This window comes from Prionailurus viverrinus, chromosome C1, assembly GCF_022837055.1.
Source record: "Prionailurus viverrinus isolate Anna chromosome C1, UM_Priviv_1.0, whole genome shotgun sequence".
NCBI classification, from domain to species: Eukaryota; Metazoa; Chordata; class Mammalia; order Carnivora; family Felidae; genus Prionailurus; species Prionailurus viverrinus.
In genome coordinates this window covers 22,783,850-22,807,295 of record NC_062568.1, presented here as the reverse complement: position 1 = coordinate 22,807,295, position 23,446 = coordinate 22,783,850, and the positions used below count along the sequence as shown (strand labels likewise).

General features: G+C 37.7%; 1 protein-coding gene across 1 annotated transcript in view; it reads left to right on the top strand.

Moving 5' to 3' along the window:
- Positions 1–23,446, top strand: part of PTH2R (parathyroid hormone 2 receptor) — a 51,128-nt gene that overhangs the window by 11,528 nt on the left and 16,154 nt on the right. The window contains exons 4-7 of the mRNA XM_047871603.1: positions 924–1,113; positions 2,300–2,453; positions 10,787–10,847; positions 18,898–18,964. Of these exons, the coding sequence (XP_047727559.1) occupies positions 924–1,113; positions 2,300–2,453; positions 10,787–10,847; positions 18,898–18,964 (472 nt within the window). The remainder of the gene's footprint in view (positions 1–923; positions 1,114–2,299; positions 2,454–10,786; positions 10,848–18,897; positions 18,965–23,446) is intronic.

Genomic DNA, 23,446 nt, shown 5'->3' with positions numbered 1-23,446 from the left:
GCTTGTGAACAAACTCCCCCAAAAGAATCAGTGAGGAGGACTATCTGGGCAGAATGGACATGCATATCTGTCCCTAACATACTAACAAAATACTTCCAAAATGTCTAAATTTAGCTCATTCTTATTTGGCCTACCCCCTCCTATGTTATGAAATATAAAAATATGTTATTGGATTAAAAATTTCTTGCTACCTTACCTTTGTGTACTTTGTCCTTTCTGGAAGAGAAGTAGGATTGTGTCCATTGTACAGGGAGATTGTACTGTCTCACAGTCAAGCAATGGTAGAGCTGAGCCAGATTATACATCCCTTCCTAAGTGTTGGTTTTTTTTTTCCATCAAACTTAAAAAAAAAAGGTCTCTTTTGGAGTTAGCTTTTTGCAAAGGAAATTAGTAGTACTGTACCTACTTCTAAGTATGTTATGACTTAACTTGTGTCTAAGATTCTTTTATGAACTCAAAGCTTTTTCTATTAAAGTAAGCTTGTTTACTCTTTAACATTACTTGGAAATAAAGTTGTGTAATGCTAGCAAAATATTTTACTTTTTCTTACAGAGAATGTATTGAAAATGTGAAAGTCCCACTGTTAATATTTATCCCTTTTCAAAATGGTTCTTCATTAACCATTTGTTACTTTAATATATAGTTTAGTATAATGCTACAGTATAATATAGTATAATAATTAACTGCTAGATCAGAAGAAACATGGTAGCAGATCAGGATAAATTTGAAATCATTATCTCAAAAAGTTACATTTTAGTTTTTGATCCCAGTTGTTTCTATTGGAAATATATAGTAATGGGTTTCTTTGTTCACGCGTACTATATTTTATCCTTTTGTGGAAGAGTGTGGGCTCATTTACGTATTTTCTTTCCCCATTTCTAATTTCATCCAAATCGAAGTACTGAATATTTTTTTTTCCATAGACGATTACATTGCACTAGGAACTATATCCACATGCACCTGTTTGTGTCTTTCATGCTGAGAGCCGTAAGCATCTTCGTCAAGGACAAAGTGGTCCATACTCACATAGGAGTAAAGGAGCTGCAGTCTCTGGTAATGCAGGGTGACCTGCAGAGTTCCATGGAAGTGCCTTCTGTGGACAAGTCACAGTATGTAAGTGTTTTCACCATCTTCTCTCATTACTGATTCATGTAACATTATAGACACGTTACATTTTACAGTCCACTAAATATTAACTTGTTTGGGCTTATCTCATCTCTGAGTTAACAAAAATGGATGACCAATTTGTATAATGTTTACTACCTCAGTTCTGTCCTCAAGATTCACACCTAGTTACTCATCATCTTAGACTATTAAAAGTGTTTGGGCTCTTTCCTCCAGAACATTCTGGCATGGAAACACCAAAAATCACATGACTGGAGTGCATTTGGTGTATGGCTTCTAGCTGCTGTCGTGGCTTTCAAAAGTAAAAAGCCCACTTGCAAAACCAGAAGTGTGGGATTTAAAAGCCCACAACATTTAGTTTCTTTATTGTAGACTCAAAGACTTGTTCAAATATAAGACGACAGAGTACTTGATTCTGTTCTCAAATGTCCCGGGGTTATTTAGTGACCAGAATCACACAATATATCACACAATAATTCAGTTAATTAGATCACTGATGCAATATATCTGGAAATCAAGGATACTAGTTTATATGCCTTGATAGTATGAATTGATACCTTTTCTGTGTCTTTGGCCTTTGCCCTGTAACTTTGTAGGCCCTCCTGATTCTGATTCTGGGCTGGCTTTGTGACTTGTTTTATCCAATAGGATGAAGTAGACGTGGTAGTGTGACAGTCAAGGGTAGAGCTCTGTGAGTGAGCCCAGCCAAGATTAGCTGAACCTGGCCCAGATCAGCAGAATCACATAGTCAGTCCATAGAATCATAAGATGTATTAAATGTTTATTGTTTTAGCCATTGACTTCTGGGGCATAAAAAAGACAAGAATAAAATAAACTTATGGTAGAATAATGGCTAATATTTCTTCTTTATGCTCTTCTGTACTTTCCTAATTTTTTCTGATGATTAAGTCTTATTTTGATAAACAGGAGAAAATAAGGAAAAGTGATTTTTTGGTAACTTCTAATCTTATTTAAAAAAAAACAGAATCAAGCCCATAGTCTTAGAGATGCGGTCTTAAAATAACTTTGTTCTCTCTTCCAGCAGTCTTGGCTTTCCTAGACACAGGAAATAGATTATAAAAAAGAAATGGAAAACTGCTTTTTGGTGGTCTGATATTGCATCTAGCACAGTTTAGGGTTCTAATATGATGCAATTCTGGTTTATTTGTAACAGATTGGGTGCAAGATTGCTGTTGTGATGTTTATTTACTTCTTGGCTACAAATTACTATTGGATCTTGGTGGAAGGTCTCTACCTGCATAGTCTAATCTTTGTGGCATTCTTTTCGGACACCAAATACCTGTGGGGCTTCACCTTGATAGGCTGGGGTAAGGTATTTATGTCTCCTTTCCCTTTAAACTGGATTGTGGATTTGAGGACTTTCTGTTAAGCCTATCCTTAGCATACTTTCAGCCATTTTCCTGAAATCTCTCCCCATTTTATCTTTATACCTCCTTTTTTCTCTTCCATTGTTCATTGGGGAAAGTTATTAAGATCAAGTCTGTAAGCCCCTCAGTGGTAAGAAACTTTTCGTGTTTAACTTATGGTTGGTGTTCTTAGGCCAGATTCTTGAGAGAATTCTTTGGCAGGAATATAAAAGACCACATTGTTAGCCATAGACATTTAGAACTGCTATGCTCATGTCTTATGTCAATGTCCTGATTTAGCAATAATTTCATTCTAAATATTTTGATTTTTAAATTTCGAAGCTGTACTGATACATCATTGGTAAGTTGGTGAGAATTCCAGGAAGGAATTTATGAGATTGCATCTCCATTGCATTTAATGATACAAATTACAAGCTAATTATGTGGACTTATCATGTCTTTTGGAAAAAAAATATTCAAATTACTTTATGCATATGTAATTAAAAAAAAAGGATAATCAGCTCACATTCCAAAAATGCCTTATCAGTACTAGACTGGACTAGGCACTAACTCAACATGACATGGGGAAAAGGATGTTGCTTTTTTGTCCAAATTTAAGAGAACTTAAAACTCTTATGTGGCTGCAATTAAGAAACCTCATGATCAACAATTGCAGATCTCAATTGTTATTTTATTTTATTTTTTTAAAGCTTATTTATTTTGAGAGAGGGAACACACACACACACACACACACACACACACACACACACACACACGAGAGTGGGGGAAGGGCATAGATAGAGGGAGAGAGAATCCCAAGCAGGCTCCTCACTGTTAGTGCAGAGCCCTATGTGGGGCTTGAACTCACAAATCGTGAGATCATGACCAGAGCCGAAATCAAGAGTTGGACGCTTAATCGACTGAACCACCCAGGCATCCTTCAATTGCTGTTTTAATATTCAGATTATGAGGTGCTTGGCATTGGAAAAAAATTAACTAGGTGGTTCAAGATTACATTTGAAGGGCTTTTTTTTTTCCTCCTCCAAAATAAGAATATTTCTTTGCTTGTTTTGCCTTAATATTGTTTTAACATTTGAAAATGTGAAGTAAGGAATATTGAATTTCCTGCTAGTTAAGGAATAAGATTTAAGAAAGCAAAGGGTCTATTTACTATACAATTTCATTTATTATGAAATGATTGTTGTGAATAAAGTTTTATTTCTGAAGGCAGCTTGTCTGTTTTAAAGCTCTCCCTTTGACTAGCAGTTACTAAAAATAAAAAAAAGATGCATTTTATTTTTTTAGAGTACTTTGGAAATTTCCTCAATAGTGTTTGGCAGTTTGCCTTCAAATCAAAATTACATCTGTGTACATACATAATTACTAGAAGTTGGTAAAGGTGTTGATAGAAAACATTTGTCTGAGTTACATTTTATATTTTGGATTTCAACACCACTGGTCACACATAATAAATTCCTTTTTCTCTGTTTACTTATTGGTTTGATGGTTAACTCCCCCATTAACTCTTATTTGGTCAGGGGCACCTAGGTGGCTCAGTTGGTTAAGCCTCCAACTATGGCTCAGATCAACATCTTGCAGTTTGTAAATTTGAGCCCCGTGTCGGGCTCTGTGCTGACAGCTCAGAGCCTGGAGCCTGCTCGGGATTCTGTGTCTCCCTCTGTGCCCCTCTCCCTCTCACTCATGCTCTGTCTTTGTCTCTGTCTCTGTCTCTCTCCAAAATAAATAAACATTAAAAAAATTTTAAGAAACAGAATTTTAAAAAACAGTCCAGTGAGCTTCCATGCAAGTATGAATTTCATACCTTCCTTTACAACTCTTATTCAATTGTCCACAAGAACTTTGACATTGGAATTATACCTACAGTAGAGAAGCATCATTACTTGAAATCTTCTTTTTATCAAATGGTTTAAGAACAAACATGAAATCAAGTAGGCTTCACATGGAAACTTTCTTTGAAAAGCATTTTACATGGATATGTCATGTGCACTTAACCACAGTCTGAAACACTAATAACCAATTGTTATAGAATTACAGTTCTCCACTTAGTCTACCTTCTGACTCTCTTTGCGACTCCATTTAAAAAAAATGCTCTAACCCTCAAAATGCTCTCCTCATTGTCACTTGTCTTGCTTGTTCAATAATATATAATAAAAAAAATGCTCTAGTCTAGGGCATATATAATTATAGGTGTATATTTTTAAGAATCTCTCTCCAATACTTAAATGCAGTTACCATTTAATGAAGTAAATGACTAAGACCATTTAAGTAATAGACTATTTTTCCCTTAGCGCTGACAGTCTGATTGGAAAATATCATTTTTATTTCTGACTCATTTTTCTAAATTCCTATAAGAAAAACAATGATCAACAACATTATAGCTGCTTTGCAGGATCCTTGGCTGGAAATAGTTTAGAGTGAATCCAATTTTGTGCTTTCTTCCACTGATGTGACTTATGAGCTTCATTAGAGAAGAGAACTTGCTTGGATTCCTATGTTACTCATTGGACCCAGTCATTATAACTTTAAGCTCTCTTCGGCTAAATAAATACTCAGAACATTATTGCTCACATTATGGTGATGTGTGCAGCTTTATCATTTACATTGATTTTGCTGATTCTTAAGAATAAATTGGAAAGGAAGGAAATTACAGTCTAAAGAAGAAGAGATGCCATATCTGACCTTTAGTAAATTGAAGGCAAATGTTTAAAATAACTGTTTTTACACATCTTCATCACAAAACAAGATGTATACCAAGGAGTAAAGGCAAATTCTGATGATGACTATATTTCTTTTCTTTCAACCAACCACATTTGTAATTTTTCCTATTCCTGCTTCAGTTTTCTCATAAACTGGGCGCTTTATTCTTGGTTCCATTTTGTTCTTTCATGAATGCATTATTTTTCTATATATTTAATTCTATATTGAAAAGGTATCAGTCTTATTCATTCATCCTTATTGAATGCAGTCATTTACCTCTATAGTAGCAACCATTCTTTTTTTTAAATTTTTTTAATGTTTACTTATTTTTGAGAGAAAGAGACAGAGCATGAGGGGGAGAGGGACCGAGAGAGAGGGAGACATAGAATTGGAAGCAGGCTCCAGGTTCTGAGCTGTCAGCACAGAGCCTGATGTGGGGCTCGAACTCACGAACCGTGAGATCATGACCTGAGCTGAAGTCAGACACTCAACTGACTGAGCCACCCAGGTGGCCCTAGTAGCAACCATTCTTAATTTTCAACTGTTAGATAAGGTGCCAGGATGTACATATTATCATATAAGATCACCTATCCTGGTTCTACCAATTAGTCATGTCTCTTTTGCCAAGCTTTCATGTAGAATATTTTCATATTCTGTATTCTCTGAAAATAATCAGGAGAATAGTCTGTATAAGCTGATGTCAATTCAGCAAATATTTTTTGATTATCCAGTTGGCAGTAAATATAATTGAAATACAGAGATATGTCGTAAAGACTACACAAGAAACATGCAGTCTGACCATTAGGTCATTTTGTTTTGTGTTTGCCTGCTCTGATCAGATGTATTATATTCAAAATATTTGATCTATAAGACCTGTTCTCCACAAAAATTATTTTTGATAGTCAAATGATACCTTTACACAATTAAAAATCTAGAAAAGCCATTTCTCCCATCCTTCATGATTTTTAATTCCCTTATTATTTCTACTGAAGGTTGTCTTAAAATTACATTTAACAGAGTCAATAAAAGATCTATATTTTAGCCTTACCTTATGTAAGATACAGAACAAGGTTTTCAGATGTAATTTGAAGTTTTACTCCTAACCATTTAAAATCACAGGCGCCTGGGTGGCTCAGTTGGTTAAGCTTCCGCCTTCAGCTCAGTTCACAATCTCATGGTTTGTGAGTTCAAGCCCCATGTCGGGCTCTGTACTGGCAGCTTAGAGTCTGGAGCCTGCTTCGGATTCTATGTCTCCCTCTCTCTGTCTCTGCTCCTCCCTGGCTCTCTCTCTCTCTCTCTCTCTCTCTCTCTCTCTCTCTCTCTCTCAGAAATGGGTAAACATTAAAAAAAATTAAAATTATGTGGATGATTACCTCTTTAAAAGAAAACAAATTATAGTCAAGTTTAGATTTCCGTACATAGCAATTATGTGGGTTTATCTCAGTGGGTTCACCTGGTTTTAAGATTTCACCTCATCTCCACCAGTTCGATCTACAGTTTCTGCCCACTGGCAATATTTAATTCAGTAAGCATATTTTCTTTTTTATTGTAACTCTTTTATTTCAGACTGTCCTTTCCTGCAGTACATTACTGCATTTTTTGGATTATAATAAAATATATTTTTATATATATTTAGTAATAATATATATATATATTTTAATTTTGTTTAAATGTTTTTATTTATTTTTGAGAGAGAGAGAGAGATAGAGCATGAGCAGGGGAAGGGCAGAGAGAGAGGGAGACACAGAATCTGAAGCAGGCTCCAGGCTCTGAGCTGTCAACACAGAGCCTGACATGGGGCTCGAACTCACGATCTGTGAGGTCATGACCTGAGGTGAAGTCGGACGCTTCACTGACTGAGCCACCCAGGCGCCCCAATAATAAAATATACTTAAAAAAAATTCTTCTGTTTCCTGTAGCAATTCCATCTCAGGAGGAGGTAGCTCTTCTAAAGTTTCAGAAGTAGACACTCTTCCTTGTAACAATGGAAGACTTTCAAAGGTTTTGCAATTTTCCTGACAAAAAGATGTGCTCATTCAGTATTGGCTTCAAATCTCCTCAGAGTTGAGAATGATTCTGCCAAAATCATAATGGAGCCACTTCTAAGTTCCTTAAAGAGATAGATAGGCAATGGAAATGGAATTCCAGCATTCTGTGGTGGGTAGAGCGGGAACTGGAGGTATAGCCTGGAACTTCATGTCTGAGCAGTCAATATGTTGACTAGATTCCCTGGGGAATCAAGATTTCTGGTTATTAAGATATTGTGTGTCTATAGCTATTCCAGGAATCCCATGTCACGATGGGTCTCTAATTTTTAGAACTAACTTTACACTTTATGATCAACCTATTTTACTATTGTAAAATAGTACTGGCACCACAGGAGGAGAATAAGGATGAGGCAGGGCTTTATGAAGCCTATGAAGTATCCAAAACGAGATGAAACTCCATAGACCAAGACGAGAAGATCCTATTTACTGCCTTTGGCTTCAAAGCCTCCCTGTTTTATGTGTGGACTGCTGCCCAAGTTTTTATTTGAAGAAAGGTTTTAATTGCCTAAGCATTTTTGACTACTGTTAATTAGTCCCAAACTTCATTTTAGTTTTTTAATTTTTTAATTTTCTTATTATTAAATTTTTTTTAATGTTTATTTGTTTTTGAGGGACAGAGACAGAATGTGAGTGGGGGAGAGACAGAGAGAGAGGGAGACACAGAATCCAAAGCAGGCTCCAGGCTCTGAGCTGTCAGCACAGAGCCTGATGCAGGGCTCGAACTCATGATCTGTGAGATCATGACCTGAGTGTAGTCTGTTGCCCATCTGACTGAGCCACCCAGGTGCCCCCAAAACTTCATTTTAAAGGGGAATAGTAATGGAGCCACATGAGAGCCCATGTCTATTTTTTTTAAATTTTTTAATGTTTATTTATTTATTTTGAGACAGAGAGCATGAGCAGGGGAGGGGCCGAGAGAAAGGGAGGGAGAGAGAATCATAAGCAGGCTCTGCACTGTCAGCATAGAGCCCAGTGCAGGGCTTGAACTCAAGAACTGTGAGCTGAACTCAGGAACCTTGAGCTTGAACTCAAGAACCTGAGCTGAAATCAAGAGTCAGATACTCAACCTACTGAACCACCCAGGCGCCCTCCACCCCTGTGTTTACTTATTTTTAGACCAGAGATTGCTTCCCTCTCAGAGTCACTTATTTATACTGACATTTTATGAAGATTACTCAGCTCTCAAGGTAAATGTATATATTGAGTAACATTTGAATTTACAGTAAATTTACTTAAATTGGCACTCAGACTCAAAATAACATCTGAATTTCAAGCATTTTCCTCTATACTTATGTGTTCCCAATTATGTAATGATGTGATACCAAGATTGGTAATCAAAAATCCTTAAATCCCCAATATGGTTTCAATTCTTTTTTCCTCCATGGTTGCCTCTGTGCTAGCATTGTGAGTGAGAGTCTTCCAAGAGGATGAGAAAAGTAATTTCATGAAGACATAGTGTCTGATAGAAGATATTTGTTATAATGATCATCTAAAGCAGATTTCCAGCTCAATCGCCCTTGATCGATGTGTATAGAACATTATTCAGGAAATTGCTTGATTGGGAGATTGTAAAGGAAGCAAAAGATAAAGACCTGTAAATGAGAAAATGTGAAAATTCTGATCAAAGGCAGACACTTTTTTAAAATAGCCAAGGCAGCAGAACAGTAAAGAGAGCTATGTCAGGGCTCTTTGAACCACCTGGCAGAAGGGGCCAGGCCATCTTCGTTACACAGCATCATTCTTGTTTCCTCCTCAGGGTGCTGACTGATAACTGAAGTTATGTTATTGATTTTGCATCTCCCTACAGAATATGCCTCAGAAAAATGGGAATATTGTTGATCTGTTTATTGTTTTATTTTCTGAAAGTAGAATAATCCTTGACACATACATGGGCACTTAATAAATGCTTACTGGGTGGATGGTTGGAAGGATGGTTGGATGGATGGATGGATGGATGGATAGGTAGATGAGTAGATAGATGGATGGAGAGATAGATAAAATATGTGAACTGAACCTAAGAAATAATCAGAATTGGGTAGATCTATTTGTTTTTGTTTATTTATTTTTGAGAAAGAGATAAAGAGACAGAGCATGAGCAGGGGAGGGACAGAGAGAGAGAGACGGAGACATAGAATCCCAAGCAGGCTCCAGGCTCTGAACTGTCAGCACAGAGCCTGACGCAGAGCTCGAACCTGCCAACCATGAGATCATGAGCTGAGCTGAAGTTGGAAGCTTAACCGACTGAGCTTAACCCAGGTGCCCCCTGGGTAGATCTATTTTGATAAAAACAATTTTCTGGAACATAGAATTTGAAATTTAGATGTTGTATGCAAGCAATAAATAAAATTGGAATACGGAGTTATAAAATTAAATAACCACACAGTCAGGCTGCAGTGCTGAGGTTAAATTCAATGAGATGATCACCAGGGAGGCCAAAACTTTCTCTATTACAGGGCACCATCTTATTTTCACTTTTAATGGCATTTTTCTTCATCTGAACCTATTCTTTTTCACTTTTTTGCTAAAAAGGAAAACTCAAAAAATTACAAATGTGTTTTTAAAAGTAAAGAATTTAATATTGTGTTTAATAAAAATGTCCTAAGTTAGATTAAAACTTTTTCTCTCCCCTTGTAAAGTGCTTCCTAACTTCTGCAATGTTTTCATTATGCTTTGTGTTTTCTTTCTTCAAACCACTTTCATAAATTCCACAGAATGAGAAGCTGTCCATCCAAGCCTTTGGTCCTGTTTTGTCATGTTCCATAAAAGTTATGGTTTGCGATTTTTTTGTGATGTCAGAGTTTAATCAACTATAACATGGACTGAACAGTCAGCCTTTACTGTGGGCACACTTTATACACTTGTGGAAAGTCAGTGTAATAGATTTGACATTGCAAGCTCACGAGGTGTTTATCATTTATGAAGGACACATATTTCAGTGCTCAAAGCCTCAAAGTAACATAGGGTTCACCCTTCGCTATGGTCTTCATGCATATGCTTGTCTTGAGCCAACATGAACCCCCCTCAAAAGAAGAGGCTACACAGATTAAAACTTCCTAGTATAGCTTCTCTAATGGCTTGCACATTTAGAATGGCAAAGCTCTAATTTTTTACAATAATAGCCTCCCTGTAGCATCTCATGAAGTCTGTGGCTTCATTCCTCCGTGAAGGCTTGTAGCTATCAGTTTGGCAAGAATCAAAGTCCAAAGCTCCAACTACTACCTGCTTCTGACTCCAGGAACTTCTGTCCCCTCCCCATATGGCTTGATCCTACATCCCTCAAGGGGACATTGGGCCAACCTTCAAATCTTCACACTTTCAGGGGCAAATTACAGCAATGTATCTGGCTCATTTCTCAGGGGGGTCAAGAGGAAAACTAAGAAGAATTTTGTGTTGATATACCCATATTTTTTCATGTCTATTTTCCTCTCTCAACTTTTAGTAGTATATTTTTATGTGTGCTGAGTATGAGATTAAAAATTCCTTTAATCTTAAAGTAAGTATGGTCCCTGAATCCCTTTTTGATTACAGGGTTCCCGGCAGCATTTGTTGCAGCCTGGGCTGTGGCGCGAGTGACTCTGGCTGACGCAAGGTGAGTGAAAAAGAAGAGGTAAAGAGAGAGCCTAAAATTTCCTAAGACTCAGTCTTCCTGCCTGGAATTTACACTGGCTGCTGTTGTGGACCACATTTCCTTTTATGCACATCATGTAGGAAATTACCTTGGTGAAATTATAGCCTTTGATACATTACCAGCAAGCTATCCATCCCAGAGGTCTTGGGACAGAAAGACTCACAGACCAGATTAGGATGCTTGACCTCTCTGGTTTGTAATATCATTTTAAAACATATTGTAAGAATTCAAGGGGAAGGAGATAGGTAAGTTAACATGCTTAAGATAATGGTGCAAGCATGTGGAAGGATTGCACCACCTGAGTCATGGGATAGGCAATATTCAGATCTCCTCTCTCAATCTGTCCATGTCAGCCATCCCCACTTGATGGTGTGGTTTTGAAGACCAGAGATGTGGTTGCAGCAAGGAGACCCACAGACAGAAGGTGCCCTGGGCCAATGACACACAATTGCTTTCTAGTATTGATGAGAAGAAAGTATACTTGGTCATAGTTATAGCTGGCCAGTTAGCCTGCTAAACAGCTTTGGGTTTTATTTGTGTTCCTTGGGCAGAAAATACATGGGCACGGGTTTCACCAATCAGTGGTGGAATTAAGATGTCAAGGATATTGAGCACTTCCTGTCTATCAGGGGTATTTTGTGTCTCATATATATGGTGTATCATGAATATATAGTGCCCAGTTATACTTATGTTTAACATGCATGGGCTCCACTTATTACATACTTATCTCTATTTGATGCAAACTATGGGTTTCATCCAACCCATTTGGGTTTTTTTGGTCTTTTAGAGCATAATTAAATGTTTTCAAAAAATAAATGCACATTGGAAGTGATTCACTAGGATTACCAAGTAGCCTGGGGCTAATTTGAAGTAGCATTTTATTATTATTATTTATTATTATTATTATTTAATGTTTATTTGAGAGAGAGAGAGAGAGAGAGAGAGAGAGAGAGAGAGCGTGTGCGGGTGCATGAGGGAGGGGCAGAGAGAGAGTAAGACAGAGGATCTGAAGCAGGCTATGTGCTGACAGCAGTGAGCCCAATGTGGAACTTGAACTCATGAACTATGAGATCGTGACTTGAGCTGAATGAAGTCCAATGCTTAATCAACTGAGCCATGCAGGTGCCCCTGAAGTAGCATTTTAAAGTACAGTGCAGTGATGGTGAATGATGGTAAAAGACCTTATTTTTAGACTTACACAGACCTGAGTTCAAATCTTGGTTTAGCTGCTGTTAGCTTCAAGACCATGGGAAACACACATGACCTCTTTGTACATCCGTTTCTTAATATAAAACAGAGATAATAATGTATACATGACATTAATACAGACAAAACGCTTAGCACAGCCTGGTAGCTGACAGGCACTAAATGCGGACATAATGAGGAAGGGTTCAGGTGCAGGTAACTCACAGGCCTGTTCTACTACTTGTTGGTCTGTGACAACAGATGTACTACCTGGCCTCTCTCATCAATGAAGTGCAGGTAAAATGAATATTACTCTTCACGGCATTGTTGTAAGATTGAATGGGAATGTATGTAAAATACCTAGGGTTTTGGAATAGAGTTTGGAATAGTAAGTACTAAGTACTTATTAGCAAGTATTATTCCCTTATTTCATTAATTTATACCTATATGTAATGTCTGACCAAAAATAATGTTTTTGTTATGTTATTCCATTAGAAAGCAGGACTTATGTTTTCATTAATCGTAACTGATGGTATTTATCCTATCAAGCCAGCGGAGCCTTGATTCTGCTAAAGTTAGAGCTTAAAAATGAGGCTGGAGAAGAGATGGGGGCCACATCTTCCAGATCTTTATAGGTTACATTAGGATGGTTGTTTTCTTTTTTTTTCCTTTCAGTGACAATGACAACAGATTTGCATTTTATAAAGATCATTACCAGCATGAAAGGAAAAAGGGGAGAAAAGTAATAATAAAGATGACAGCTAGCATTTTTAAAAAAAAATTATTTACTTATTTTGAGGGGAGTGGGGAGAGGGGCAGAGAGAGAGAGGGAGAGAGAGAATCCTAAGCAGTTTCCATGTTGTTAGGGCAAGCCCGACGCAGGGCTCGATCTCACAAATCGTGACATCATGACATGAGCTGAAATCAGCAGTCAGACGCTTAACTGACTGAGCCACCTAGGCACTCCAGTAGCTAGCATTTTTGAATGATACCCACATTCCAGGCACTTTCTAAGGGTTCTGTAACTATTAGTTTAATTGAACTTCATAACAACTCTATGAGACTGAGGCCAGAATAGTTGTACCTAACATTGCACAGCCACAAGTGGTAGAGAAGGAATTTGTCTAGACAGTCGGGCTCCAGAGGCTCTCAATAAATGCCATGAGCAGAGTAGATGTTTCTTTTAAGACTAGTGGTATTTTTATTTTCTGTGGGGGAGGAGTGTTGTAGAGGGATTCCTTTTACATTATCACTGACAGCTGCTCACCCTTCAGTTGCTTCAACACCTCTGGTAATGAGGGATGCAGAGGGGACAATGCCCATTGTACCCTGGGCAGTTTTTCATGCCTTCATTATATCTGCGTTTTGTCCTTCTACCACTTGTAGTTCTATTCTCTAAATCAGAAATAATTCATCGCCTATGATGGACTTTTTAATAGTTCACATTTTTGCAAGGTATGAGCTCATGCTGGGGCATCGGTGTTGTATGTAAACATACAGAGCTATTTACTAGCACATGTTTCTCTCATTCACATGATATGATTAAATCTACATTTCATGGTGTTCAGAAAGGAAAACCATAACTACAAGTAGTCTGCAACTTCAGTATGTTTGAACTCACTATCCCATCATGTAAAATCTTCCTTATCAAATTCCTGTAGCATTTTGTATGTATATTCTGTTATTTTCCCTTTCTTACATACTATCTTATTTCTCTTGATGTGCATGTATAACTGTCAGATTTGAAAAAAAAAACCTATGAATTACAAACGGGTAGGAGTGAATGTCTCTGTTTTATAATAGAGAACTCTTCAATGCTTGCGGATCAGTTGTTATGGATCTATTTGGCCACTTTCCTCCATTTGCTAAGTGTCTCTTGAGCAAGATAAAGTCTGACTCGATGCAAACTGTGAGTTACCAGGAGATGCATTTTCTTGTCCGTTTGTTAATTGTGGCCATTTCCCTTAGCCTCAGACTTCCCATTTGTAAAATGAAAATATTCTTGGTGATGAGTAAGGTTGTGAGTCTGCAGGGGGTAGATTTGAAAATCAGATGAGAGCCCGTTTATTAAAGGGCTTTGTAAACTCCAACTTCTATGCAAACATTAAATTTGCTAATAATTGAGGGTTAATGTTATCAACATTATCATTATTGCTATATGTATACGATGATACTGGAAATGTCAAAGAAAACTTACAGTGTCTGCTATTTGATTTCTTGCGGGGTGGGTTGAGTCAGTAAAGAGGTACTAAATAATGCTAAATAATTTTACCCTGAGATGTGTAACCATATAACTTAGATTCGGAATTTTAGAGAAAATAGATCCTAAGGTATTTTTTCGTTCAATCCTCTCATTTGAGAGATGAATAAAATGCCTCCCAGAGACATCAGGTTACATCTCCAAAACCTACGGTCAGCCTGTAGCAATTTTGACTCATTCATCCATTCAACAGATGTTCCAAGCCTTGAGCATAGAAAGCAAGCAAAAATATTCACAATACATTTTATTAAAGTTTTTTTTTTTTCAACGTTTATTTATTTTTGGGACAGAGAGAGACAGAGCATGAACGGGGGAGGGGCAGAGAGAGAGGGAGACACAGAATCGGAGACAGGCTCCAGGCTCTGAGCCGTCAGCCCAGAGCCTGATGCGGGGCTCGAACTCACGGACCGCGAGATCGTGACCTGGCTGAAGTCGGACGCTTAACCGACTGCGCCACCCAGGCGCCCCCACAATACATTTTATATTGAATTAGATAATTAGTTTTCTTAGCGATCTTTTATTCTTTGTTGAAAATCATAAACTGAATCATACACCATTAACAGTCATATGTATTTTTTTTAAGAAAAAAAATTATATGTGTATTGTTTTTGAGGCAAAACATCCTTTAGGTACACAATGTTTCAAAAAGTACAACTGATACTGAATATTGCTCTGAAACAGTTGAATTAATGCCAAAAAATTAAATATAAGTTAGATCATATGACTCCTCTGTGCAAAACATTTATTCCTGCCTTACTCAGAATAAAATTTTGAATTTTATAGTGTTCTGATCTGAACGTGATAATTGGGTTAAGGGGTCATTTTATATTTATTTTGCATATAAAATAAAACTGTATTATCACATACATAGCATGATTTCAAAGTTGCCTAATTTGATTTTTCATGAAATTCAGCTTGTCTCTGGATAGAAAGTTTTTGTGGGTTTTCTTGAGGGTAATCTGACCTACAGAGAGTGCTCTGCCACAAAGTTCAGCTTTGGAGCCAGCTTGGGGCATCCTCAAAGGATGAATGGGATCTCTGCTCCTGTCTCTAATATTTGAGATTCTTCTTTTTTCTAATCTGGCCTTCCAAAGCTAGAACTCTGATTTTCTCTGTAGCCTTGCCTATTAGAGGTAAGCCGACCAGACTCAGTTTTGGAAGGTCCTCTAAATGCTACTGAATACACAAAGGAAGTCTTACAGTTCTAAAATTCTATCAAAAGTTATTTGGCTAAGCTAGGGTAAGAAAATTGAGTAGTTTTGATTGGACAAATGAGCTTAAAAAGTGAGTATATTTGTTTCTCTTTCTTTTTACTTAATGAAAGCAACCTCCCCCCCCCCCCCCCCCCCCCAATTAGCTACCTTATTACCTTCTCCCTGCTCATTCAAAGGAGATGAGATGCCAACAGGCAAGGTGGGACCCAGTGGTGCAAAGGACCAAGAAAGATAGCTTCTACCATTTTGAGGAAATCTGCATGGTTCCCAGGGCTTCTGCACTTCCCCTGCTCTTGTCACATTGTGAGTTGTGGGTACAATGTGGTGTTCGGTCAGCACAACTCCCTGGATCTGTTCTGGCAGAACAGTGCCTCTCCTATTCCCGGTTCTGGCTCCAGGAAGTCCTAGTTCCTAGTTTCTAGTCAGACCCTTGTGCCTCATGCTCACTACTCAGAACTGCATTTTTAGTTACATTCATTTCCGCATTTTTGAGAGTGTTAAAATTCAATTTGTGAAGTCTGAACAGAGGGTAGTTTCTGAGCCATGTTAACAAACACAGCATGAGCTGGGACATTGAGGAATGAATGAATGAAAAGCAAGGATTAATAGTGTTTTCTTAAAAAAAATGTGACATCTCAGTTGCCTTTCATATCAAAGGGTGAATTTGAAACTTTGACATTGAAAATTATCAAAGTCAAGTTTTTCCTGTTTCTAGAGGTAGCTGGTTTTGACCTAGTTCCAAATAGAAGTATTTTATAGAGCTGCAATTGTACAACTGAACTGAAGTGTGTTAGGAGACACGGTGATGAAATGTCATTGAGGCAAAGAAAGAAGATTGTGGAGATATTACCAAAAGTCAAAGCAAAAAGAAAATTTACAGAATTCAAGAGCCTTGCAGCTAGTGAATCAGTGTTCAATTTATATTCATACAATATATGCCACTTTCCATTTAGTAGGAAGCGTTTTTCGGGTAGCATGATAGACATTCTGCACAACTCAGTCACACTTATCTTTCCTGTATGGTTGAATAACGTGAAAAATACATGCATGCAAATAATGCTAGGAAAGGTTTAATAATGTGCGAGTGCAAAATCTCCCTGTCTTTGATTTCCATGTTATTCAAACTTCAAATCCATTGATTCTGCAGATTGCAGTGTATCAGGGTCAGGATTATACTTTGGTCTTGGGGTCTAGTTGATTCTACTGTGGTACATCTTTCTAATGGAATGCTGTGCTACTGAGCTGTATTGGTACCGATAAGAAAAGAAATAAAAAATGTACTGTTAAAAGGAAAGAGCCAGTTGCAGAACAGAGTATATGTTGCACTTTTCATAGGGTAGGGGAAAATAAGATATAATATTTGGATTTGAATATGCATAAGAAAACACTAGAAACATATACAATAAAGTAATAAAAGATGTGATGTATACGGAGAGAGATGGGCAGAGGAAAATAGGAAGATGGGAAGAACTGAGATGTCTCAATGGCTGTCTTTTCATATAGTTTGATTTTTTCAAATGGGAATGTATCACCTGTATGAAAATGTTAAAATTTAAAACTATATGGTCATTACATATATACTGAAAATGTTTTACCTTCAAGGGGTAGTTGAAATTGCTTTGTATTATCCATAACTTATTCAGTTAAAAGTAACTTTTTGATAAGTTTATCATCTAGAATTAAAAAATTATCCTTATATCCCTAATATTTTTTATATAATTTCATTTATTGTCCCTACAATTGATGCTAGGTGTTGCCTAAGGAGAAAGAACCCAAGAAAGAAGCTTTGAGTCATGTATCTTTAATGTATAAAAACTGTTTAAAGTGCTACATTAAAGTTTCAAGCAGAATTAGCTTTTCTCAACGCTGTTCCATTTATTCCAATTTCACCCAATCCCAAACCAGCCTGGGTGAGACTGAGTGAACTTACTTTCAATTCAGTTCAATCCAAAAAATATTTGTCAGCTACCTACATGCTCCATATTATTATAGGCACTTATACTACATCAGAAAATAAGAAAAACGTTCCCTGTTCATGTAGAAACTAAATTCTAGTTGGGATGGCAGTTGAGCAGAAGATAAACATAACAAATAGGTAAATCATATAGTGTTTTTATTAAGTACTGCTAAAAACAAGCTTTTTACAGTCGAAGATAAAATCATGGATTTTATGCCAATGTAAAATGAGCATTGTCAAAGATCTTTAATTCACTAATTAACGAGGGAACCAGTAAGATGCTATAACTGGTTCAAAGAAGAAATATAGGAATCACACGCTTATATTTAGCAAAATGAACACTGACATAAATTTATAAATACATGCAAAAATTCAGTCTTCGTAAGGCAATAATCAATCATATTCCACCAAACACAACTAGTTTTCATTTCTATGTATAAAAATCACTTGCTTCTAGTTTTCTAATGCATATCTGTCAACAAGGATCATTTGCATTATTGTCAGTTTTTCTTTTAATGTTTATTTTTGAGAGAGAAAGAGCATGAGCAGGGGAGAGACAGAGAGAGAGGGAGACACAGAATTCAAAGCAGGCTCCAGGCTCTGAGCGGTCAGCACAGAGCCCAACTGGGGACTCGGACTCACAAACTGCAAGCGCCGGTAACGTTAGCCAAAGTTGGATGCTTACCTGATTGAGCCACCCACTGTCAGCTTTTTATTGCATTTCGATGGATAAGAATGATTCACATTATTGTCAGTATTCTACAGCATGTGGAGTTACAGAATTGCTGGAAGTTTTGGAAGTGAGAAGGCTTTCTCATTCCAGTGATAAGAAAATGAAGTATCAGGTGTACCACATTTAGAAGATAATACTTTTTTGTGGCTCTGGAACTGTGGTTTTGACTCTTGTTGATATAAAATTAAACAATATTTATAATGCTCCACAGTTCATTGTATGGAAACCAAGACCCATTACACATTTTTTCACTAGTTTGGGTATTTAATGAGATGTGTGTGTGTGTGTGTGTGTGTGTGTGTCTACTTATCTTTCAATCAAAAGCTTGGGACAGCGGGGGGGGGGGGGGGGGGGGTGCGCCTGGGTGGCTCAGTTGGTTAAACATCCAACTTTGGCTCAGGTCATGATCTCACAGTTGGTGAGTTCAAGCCCCACATCAGGCTCTATGCTGATAGCTCAGAGCCTGGAGCCTGCTTCAGATTTGTGTCTCCCTCTCTCTCTGCCCCTCCCCTGCTTGCATTCTGTCTCTCCCTCTCAAAAATAAATAAACATTAAAAAAAAAAGCTTGGGACAGGAATGTTCAGTAAAACTTAAAATGCTACTTGGTTCTCACTGCCTATTTGCTTGTCAATTTATTCATGAAAATTCTTTTCATATCTCAGATGCTGGGAACTTAGTGCTGGAAACATCAAGTGGATTTATCAAGCTCCAATCTTAGCAGCTATCGGGGTGAGTGTAAAAAGCCTGTGTAGTAGAAAGAAAGGAATAGGATGCATAATTAAATTGCTGCTAAAACTGAGAGAGAGTGTGTCTGTCTCTTTCTTCTACAAAGGTTTAGGAGACTCGCACATTACAGCAATAGCTGTTGGGAGAGTCTGGGCTAGGATCATACCAGTACTTGTGGCTGATGCTGAGATCTATGCAGAAAGCACAGACCTTGCTTTAATCAGCTAGCACATGGTTAAATTCCAGGGCTTCAAGATATCTGTGACCATTTACATGTTCAAGGAGTTGGAAGGTCCTAAAACTCTTCTTTCTTTACATCTGTTATATTATAGCTCCACTTTACTGTTCTGATCACCTGGTAGTAAGTAGGTCAGGAGGAGAGGACAAATAGTGGGAGAACAGAGGAATTACTGGGAGAAAGAAAAATGATAGGACGCTTCATTATAAAGCATTGACTAAACCTCTTCCTTGGCATAATGTCTTCCAGTAGTTAAGAGGATGCTATGTGGAGACATATTCCACAGAATCCTGTCTGATATGTAATAGAAAAAGACTGGAGTAGGCAATGTGTATTGCATGGACCTTATCTGCCTATAATATTTCACGGGTGTATTATATCTGTGTTGTGAAAGAAAACAAAGTTACACTTCTTTGTGTCTGACAAAACTCACCAAAATGTTTACTCTTGACTTCCCTTGAAGGCTTTATCTCTTCTCTGTGGTTTGATGAAGAAATTATACCATCTCATGTTTCTTGTGTTAATTCAAGATTATAAACATCTTAATACAATGACTTATGTTCCCATATTAACTGTTAAATCATTTGAAAGTAATGTAGGAGTCTAATTCTTAATGATTTTCTTTTTTTTTGTCTTTCTTTGTTCTCCAGTTTCTTACTTTTCTCATTTTGTTTTCTGTAGCACAATGCATCACCCAGTTTGTCATTATGTTGCCACACTGGATACAGAGGGACAGCTATTAATGGGACTGAGGTTTTGTAGTATTTATCCAGACTCAGAGAAAAGCTTGTTTATCTCATAGGAAAAATGCAGAAAGAAAAATAGAAAAGATTGAAAAGGACTCTTCATTTCAAAAGCCCATTGGTGTAAGTGCTTATGGGGGAAATAAAATGTAGAACACTTTTAGAGAAGCCGGTTTGTATCCTTGAGAAAACAGCATATTAGCAAAGTAGAACAGATTCTATGTCATAGGAGAAGCTATAAACGGACTGTGGGTAAATGAATGAACGACTTACATTTATAAACTCCTATCATTTAATTTTAATTTTAATGAAGGGCTGCTTTCTTAGTCTGGGGATAAACCACCCCATCAAACCATTTGGTGATAAACTATATCCCTGGGGGAACATGAATGAAGTTAAAGATACAAATTCACTTTATGAAGTAGGGTCTGGTGTTTACCACTCTGATTTCCCTTTTATCCTCTAATACTCTATCCTCATCTGTGCTTCCCCACCTTTCATTTTCTTTCCTCCTAGTTCCTCCTCTACTGGGTTCGCTCATCCATCACTTACCATCCTCTTTTTAAGGGGTCTTCTTACTTTTAGTGTCTTCAGTGCTTTGTACTAGAATTGTGAAATAAGAGATAATTAAACATTATATGAAAATGTAGGTGAGTTTAAGAACATCAAGTGTGAGTTTTCATTTGCTGGAAAGAAAAGACCTGTGAAAAGTCTAAGAGATCCTCGCAAAATTAATAACTGAAGCAGAGGACAGTGGAGAAAAGTAAATCATAGGACGTCTTCCATTGAAACCGTTGATTTAAAATTTTTTTAATGTTTATTTATATTTTAGAGAGAAAAAGAGAGAGAGAGAGCGCACAAGCAGGGGAGGGGCAGAGACAGAGGGAGATGCAGAATCCAAAGCAGGCTCCAGGCTGTCAGCACAGAGACTGACCAGGGGCTCCAACTCACAAACTGTGAGATCATGACCTGATCTGGGAACGCTTAACCGACTGGGACAAAGTGGGACGCTTAACCAACTGAGCCACCCAGGCACCCCCCAAAACCATTGATTTTTTAGCCAAAGCTTTGTGTTTTTGTGTTTGTTTGTTTGCAGATCTTAGTTACATCGTCAACATGGATGAGAAGTTTATTTGCTGAGGTTTCTAAACTGAAAAGTAAAACAGTAAAGTTAGGCGATTATGGAGGTTCTTAGAAGATTCCCCATTGGGGAAAGAGAGCTAGAAATGATGGTACACTCAATGCATTTTGGAGAAAACTTAGGGGGAAGCCACTTTCATATTCTCGAACTAAAATTATGGCAGCTCCAAAGCAAGAATTCTTAAATGTTTTTCCAGTATCACAACACCCATTTATTCTCATGAATCAGATAAGATTCAAGAGAAGCTTTGTGTTCTTTGAGCGACCATTTTGTTTTAGTATTACAATTCAGTTATCACAGTTCCCTTTAAGATCCTCTCATTTCACTGTAGAACCAGTCTGTAAGGAAAGAGGTGTGCCTGAACCTCGTCCTCGTGTTCTGAGTGACAAGGCTCTCTCCTCTCAGCTCCTCAGTGTCCTGAAGCTGGGAAGCATGACAAATAACAGCAAACACTGCACAGTGCTTACCTTGCAGTGGGCACTGTTTTCAGTGCTTTATTTACATAGACTTATCTAATCTTCTAGAAGAGGAAACTGCCCGAGGTCACACAGCTAGTAAGTGATGGAGTAAGTGGCTAGTAAGTGGGGATTCTAACTTCAGGCCCACTGTCTCTACCCAATGAACTCCTTGCACGTATAATAAAATCTAACGTTCCTGATAGTCTAGAGAAGCCCCCCGGTCACTCGTGCCTGCACCATTTACATGCAATACCTCATTTACATGCAGCCACATTGTTTTCCTTTCAGATCCTTGAACTTGTCCACCTCTGCCTCCTCAGGGCTTTCCCACATTCTGCTCTGTACCGCTGGAAGGTGGGGATGTGCTTTCTTCCCTTCCTCACTTTAAATGCCACTTCTTCATTGTGGCCTCCTTGATGCCTCCAGTCTAAATTAGGTCACACCTGTCATAACCCACAGAGCAAGGTGAGGTTTTTTTCCTTCTCAAGATCATCACAATGTATGAAGCTCCTAATTGCTGAGCGTCCATCTTGCCCTCTAAGCTACAAGGATTGTGTGATCAAGAACCATATTTTCCCTAAACTTCTATATTTCTAGTGCCTAGCAGGTTTCCTGGTGCAGAGTGGCCACTCAATAAATATTTGTTGAAAAAATAAAACTGTGTGCGAAGTAGATGCCCTGGGGCACTGGTAAGAGGCAAGAAGTGAAATGAGAGCACCAAGCAAAGTGCTGTGTAATTACAGAACCTCTGCATTTCCTGTAACCTTTTCATTTCCAGAGAAGGTAACTAGAGTCCACACAGATAAAGGTCACAGATAGTGTGACAAAATAAGACTAAGCACGGTCTTGACCATGTTCTTGTCACTTGCACTCCAAAACGTGTCAAGATTGTTTCTTGAATTTATGGGAAAAAGGTCTTTCAATTTTTAAGGCAATATTTATAGTTTTTATATATTAACTTTGGATAAAATATTTGTTTTTCAAACTTGCATTGCATGTGGCAGGGTTTTATGTAATTAGATATTCTCCATATACGCTATCAGAAATTTATTTGCCAAGAATTTTAAATATAGGTTGGATCCCTCACTTAATTCTGGCTTTGGATACTGGAATAGCAGAGATTCTATTAATTGGAACTTTGTGTATCTGGGAGTAAAATCTGGGAGTAAATGTGATCAGAAGTTCTAAGCTATATATAAAGCAAACTGAATTTAAGAGAACATAGGAGTTTATAGAGAATAAGCATTTATAGGTTCTAACTTGAAGAAGTCATATCGAGAGAATCGAATTTTAGAGATCATCAGACTTTAGTATAAATTTAGGATGAACCACTGTATTTTGGAATCACACAATCTAAAATTATAGCACTGTTGTTGGCTTTGTTTTATTCACAAGTGTTAAAACCATGTTTAAGAGAACATCAGAAAACATTAGAAAACATTCATTTTTTTTGTTCTGAAAATAAACATCTGCCAATATAACAATTTGTTATTCACCTGCAACACGCTGTTGATTTGAGGATGATTAAGAAAAAATTCTTCTGTATAACATCAAACTCTGAGAGGAATACTTCCTGGTCGACAGCAGAGACGGAGCATTGTTTTGGTGCTGGGCCTTCCAGAACATCAATGGAAGGAAGAAGAGGGCACGCAGGGCAGCATGGCCTGGAAGAAGTGGTAAAGGTTTAGTTGGCGGATGTAATCCATCCTGACCAAGGGGGCTACCGCCCCCGGAGACAGGAGGACCTACATTCACACAGGAGGCTAAGGGGGCAGACTCCTAACCCTGGAGATGCTGCAGGGCAAGTGTGCTCGTGGCAAGCTCCCAAGGCAAAGAAGGATGGGCCATGTCAAACAAAGTCCATATTCTTCCCACATTTCCTTATTAAATACTTAGGTTTGTCTC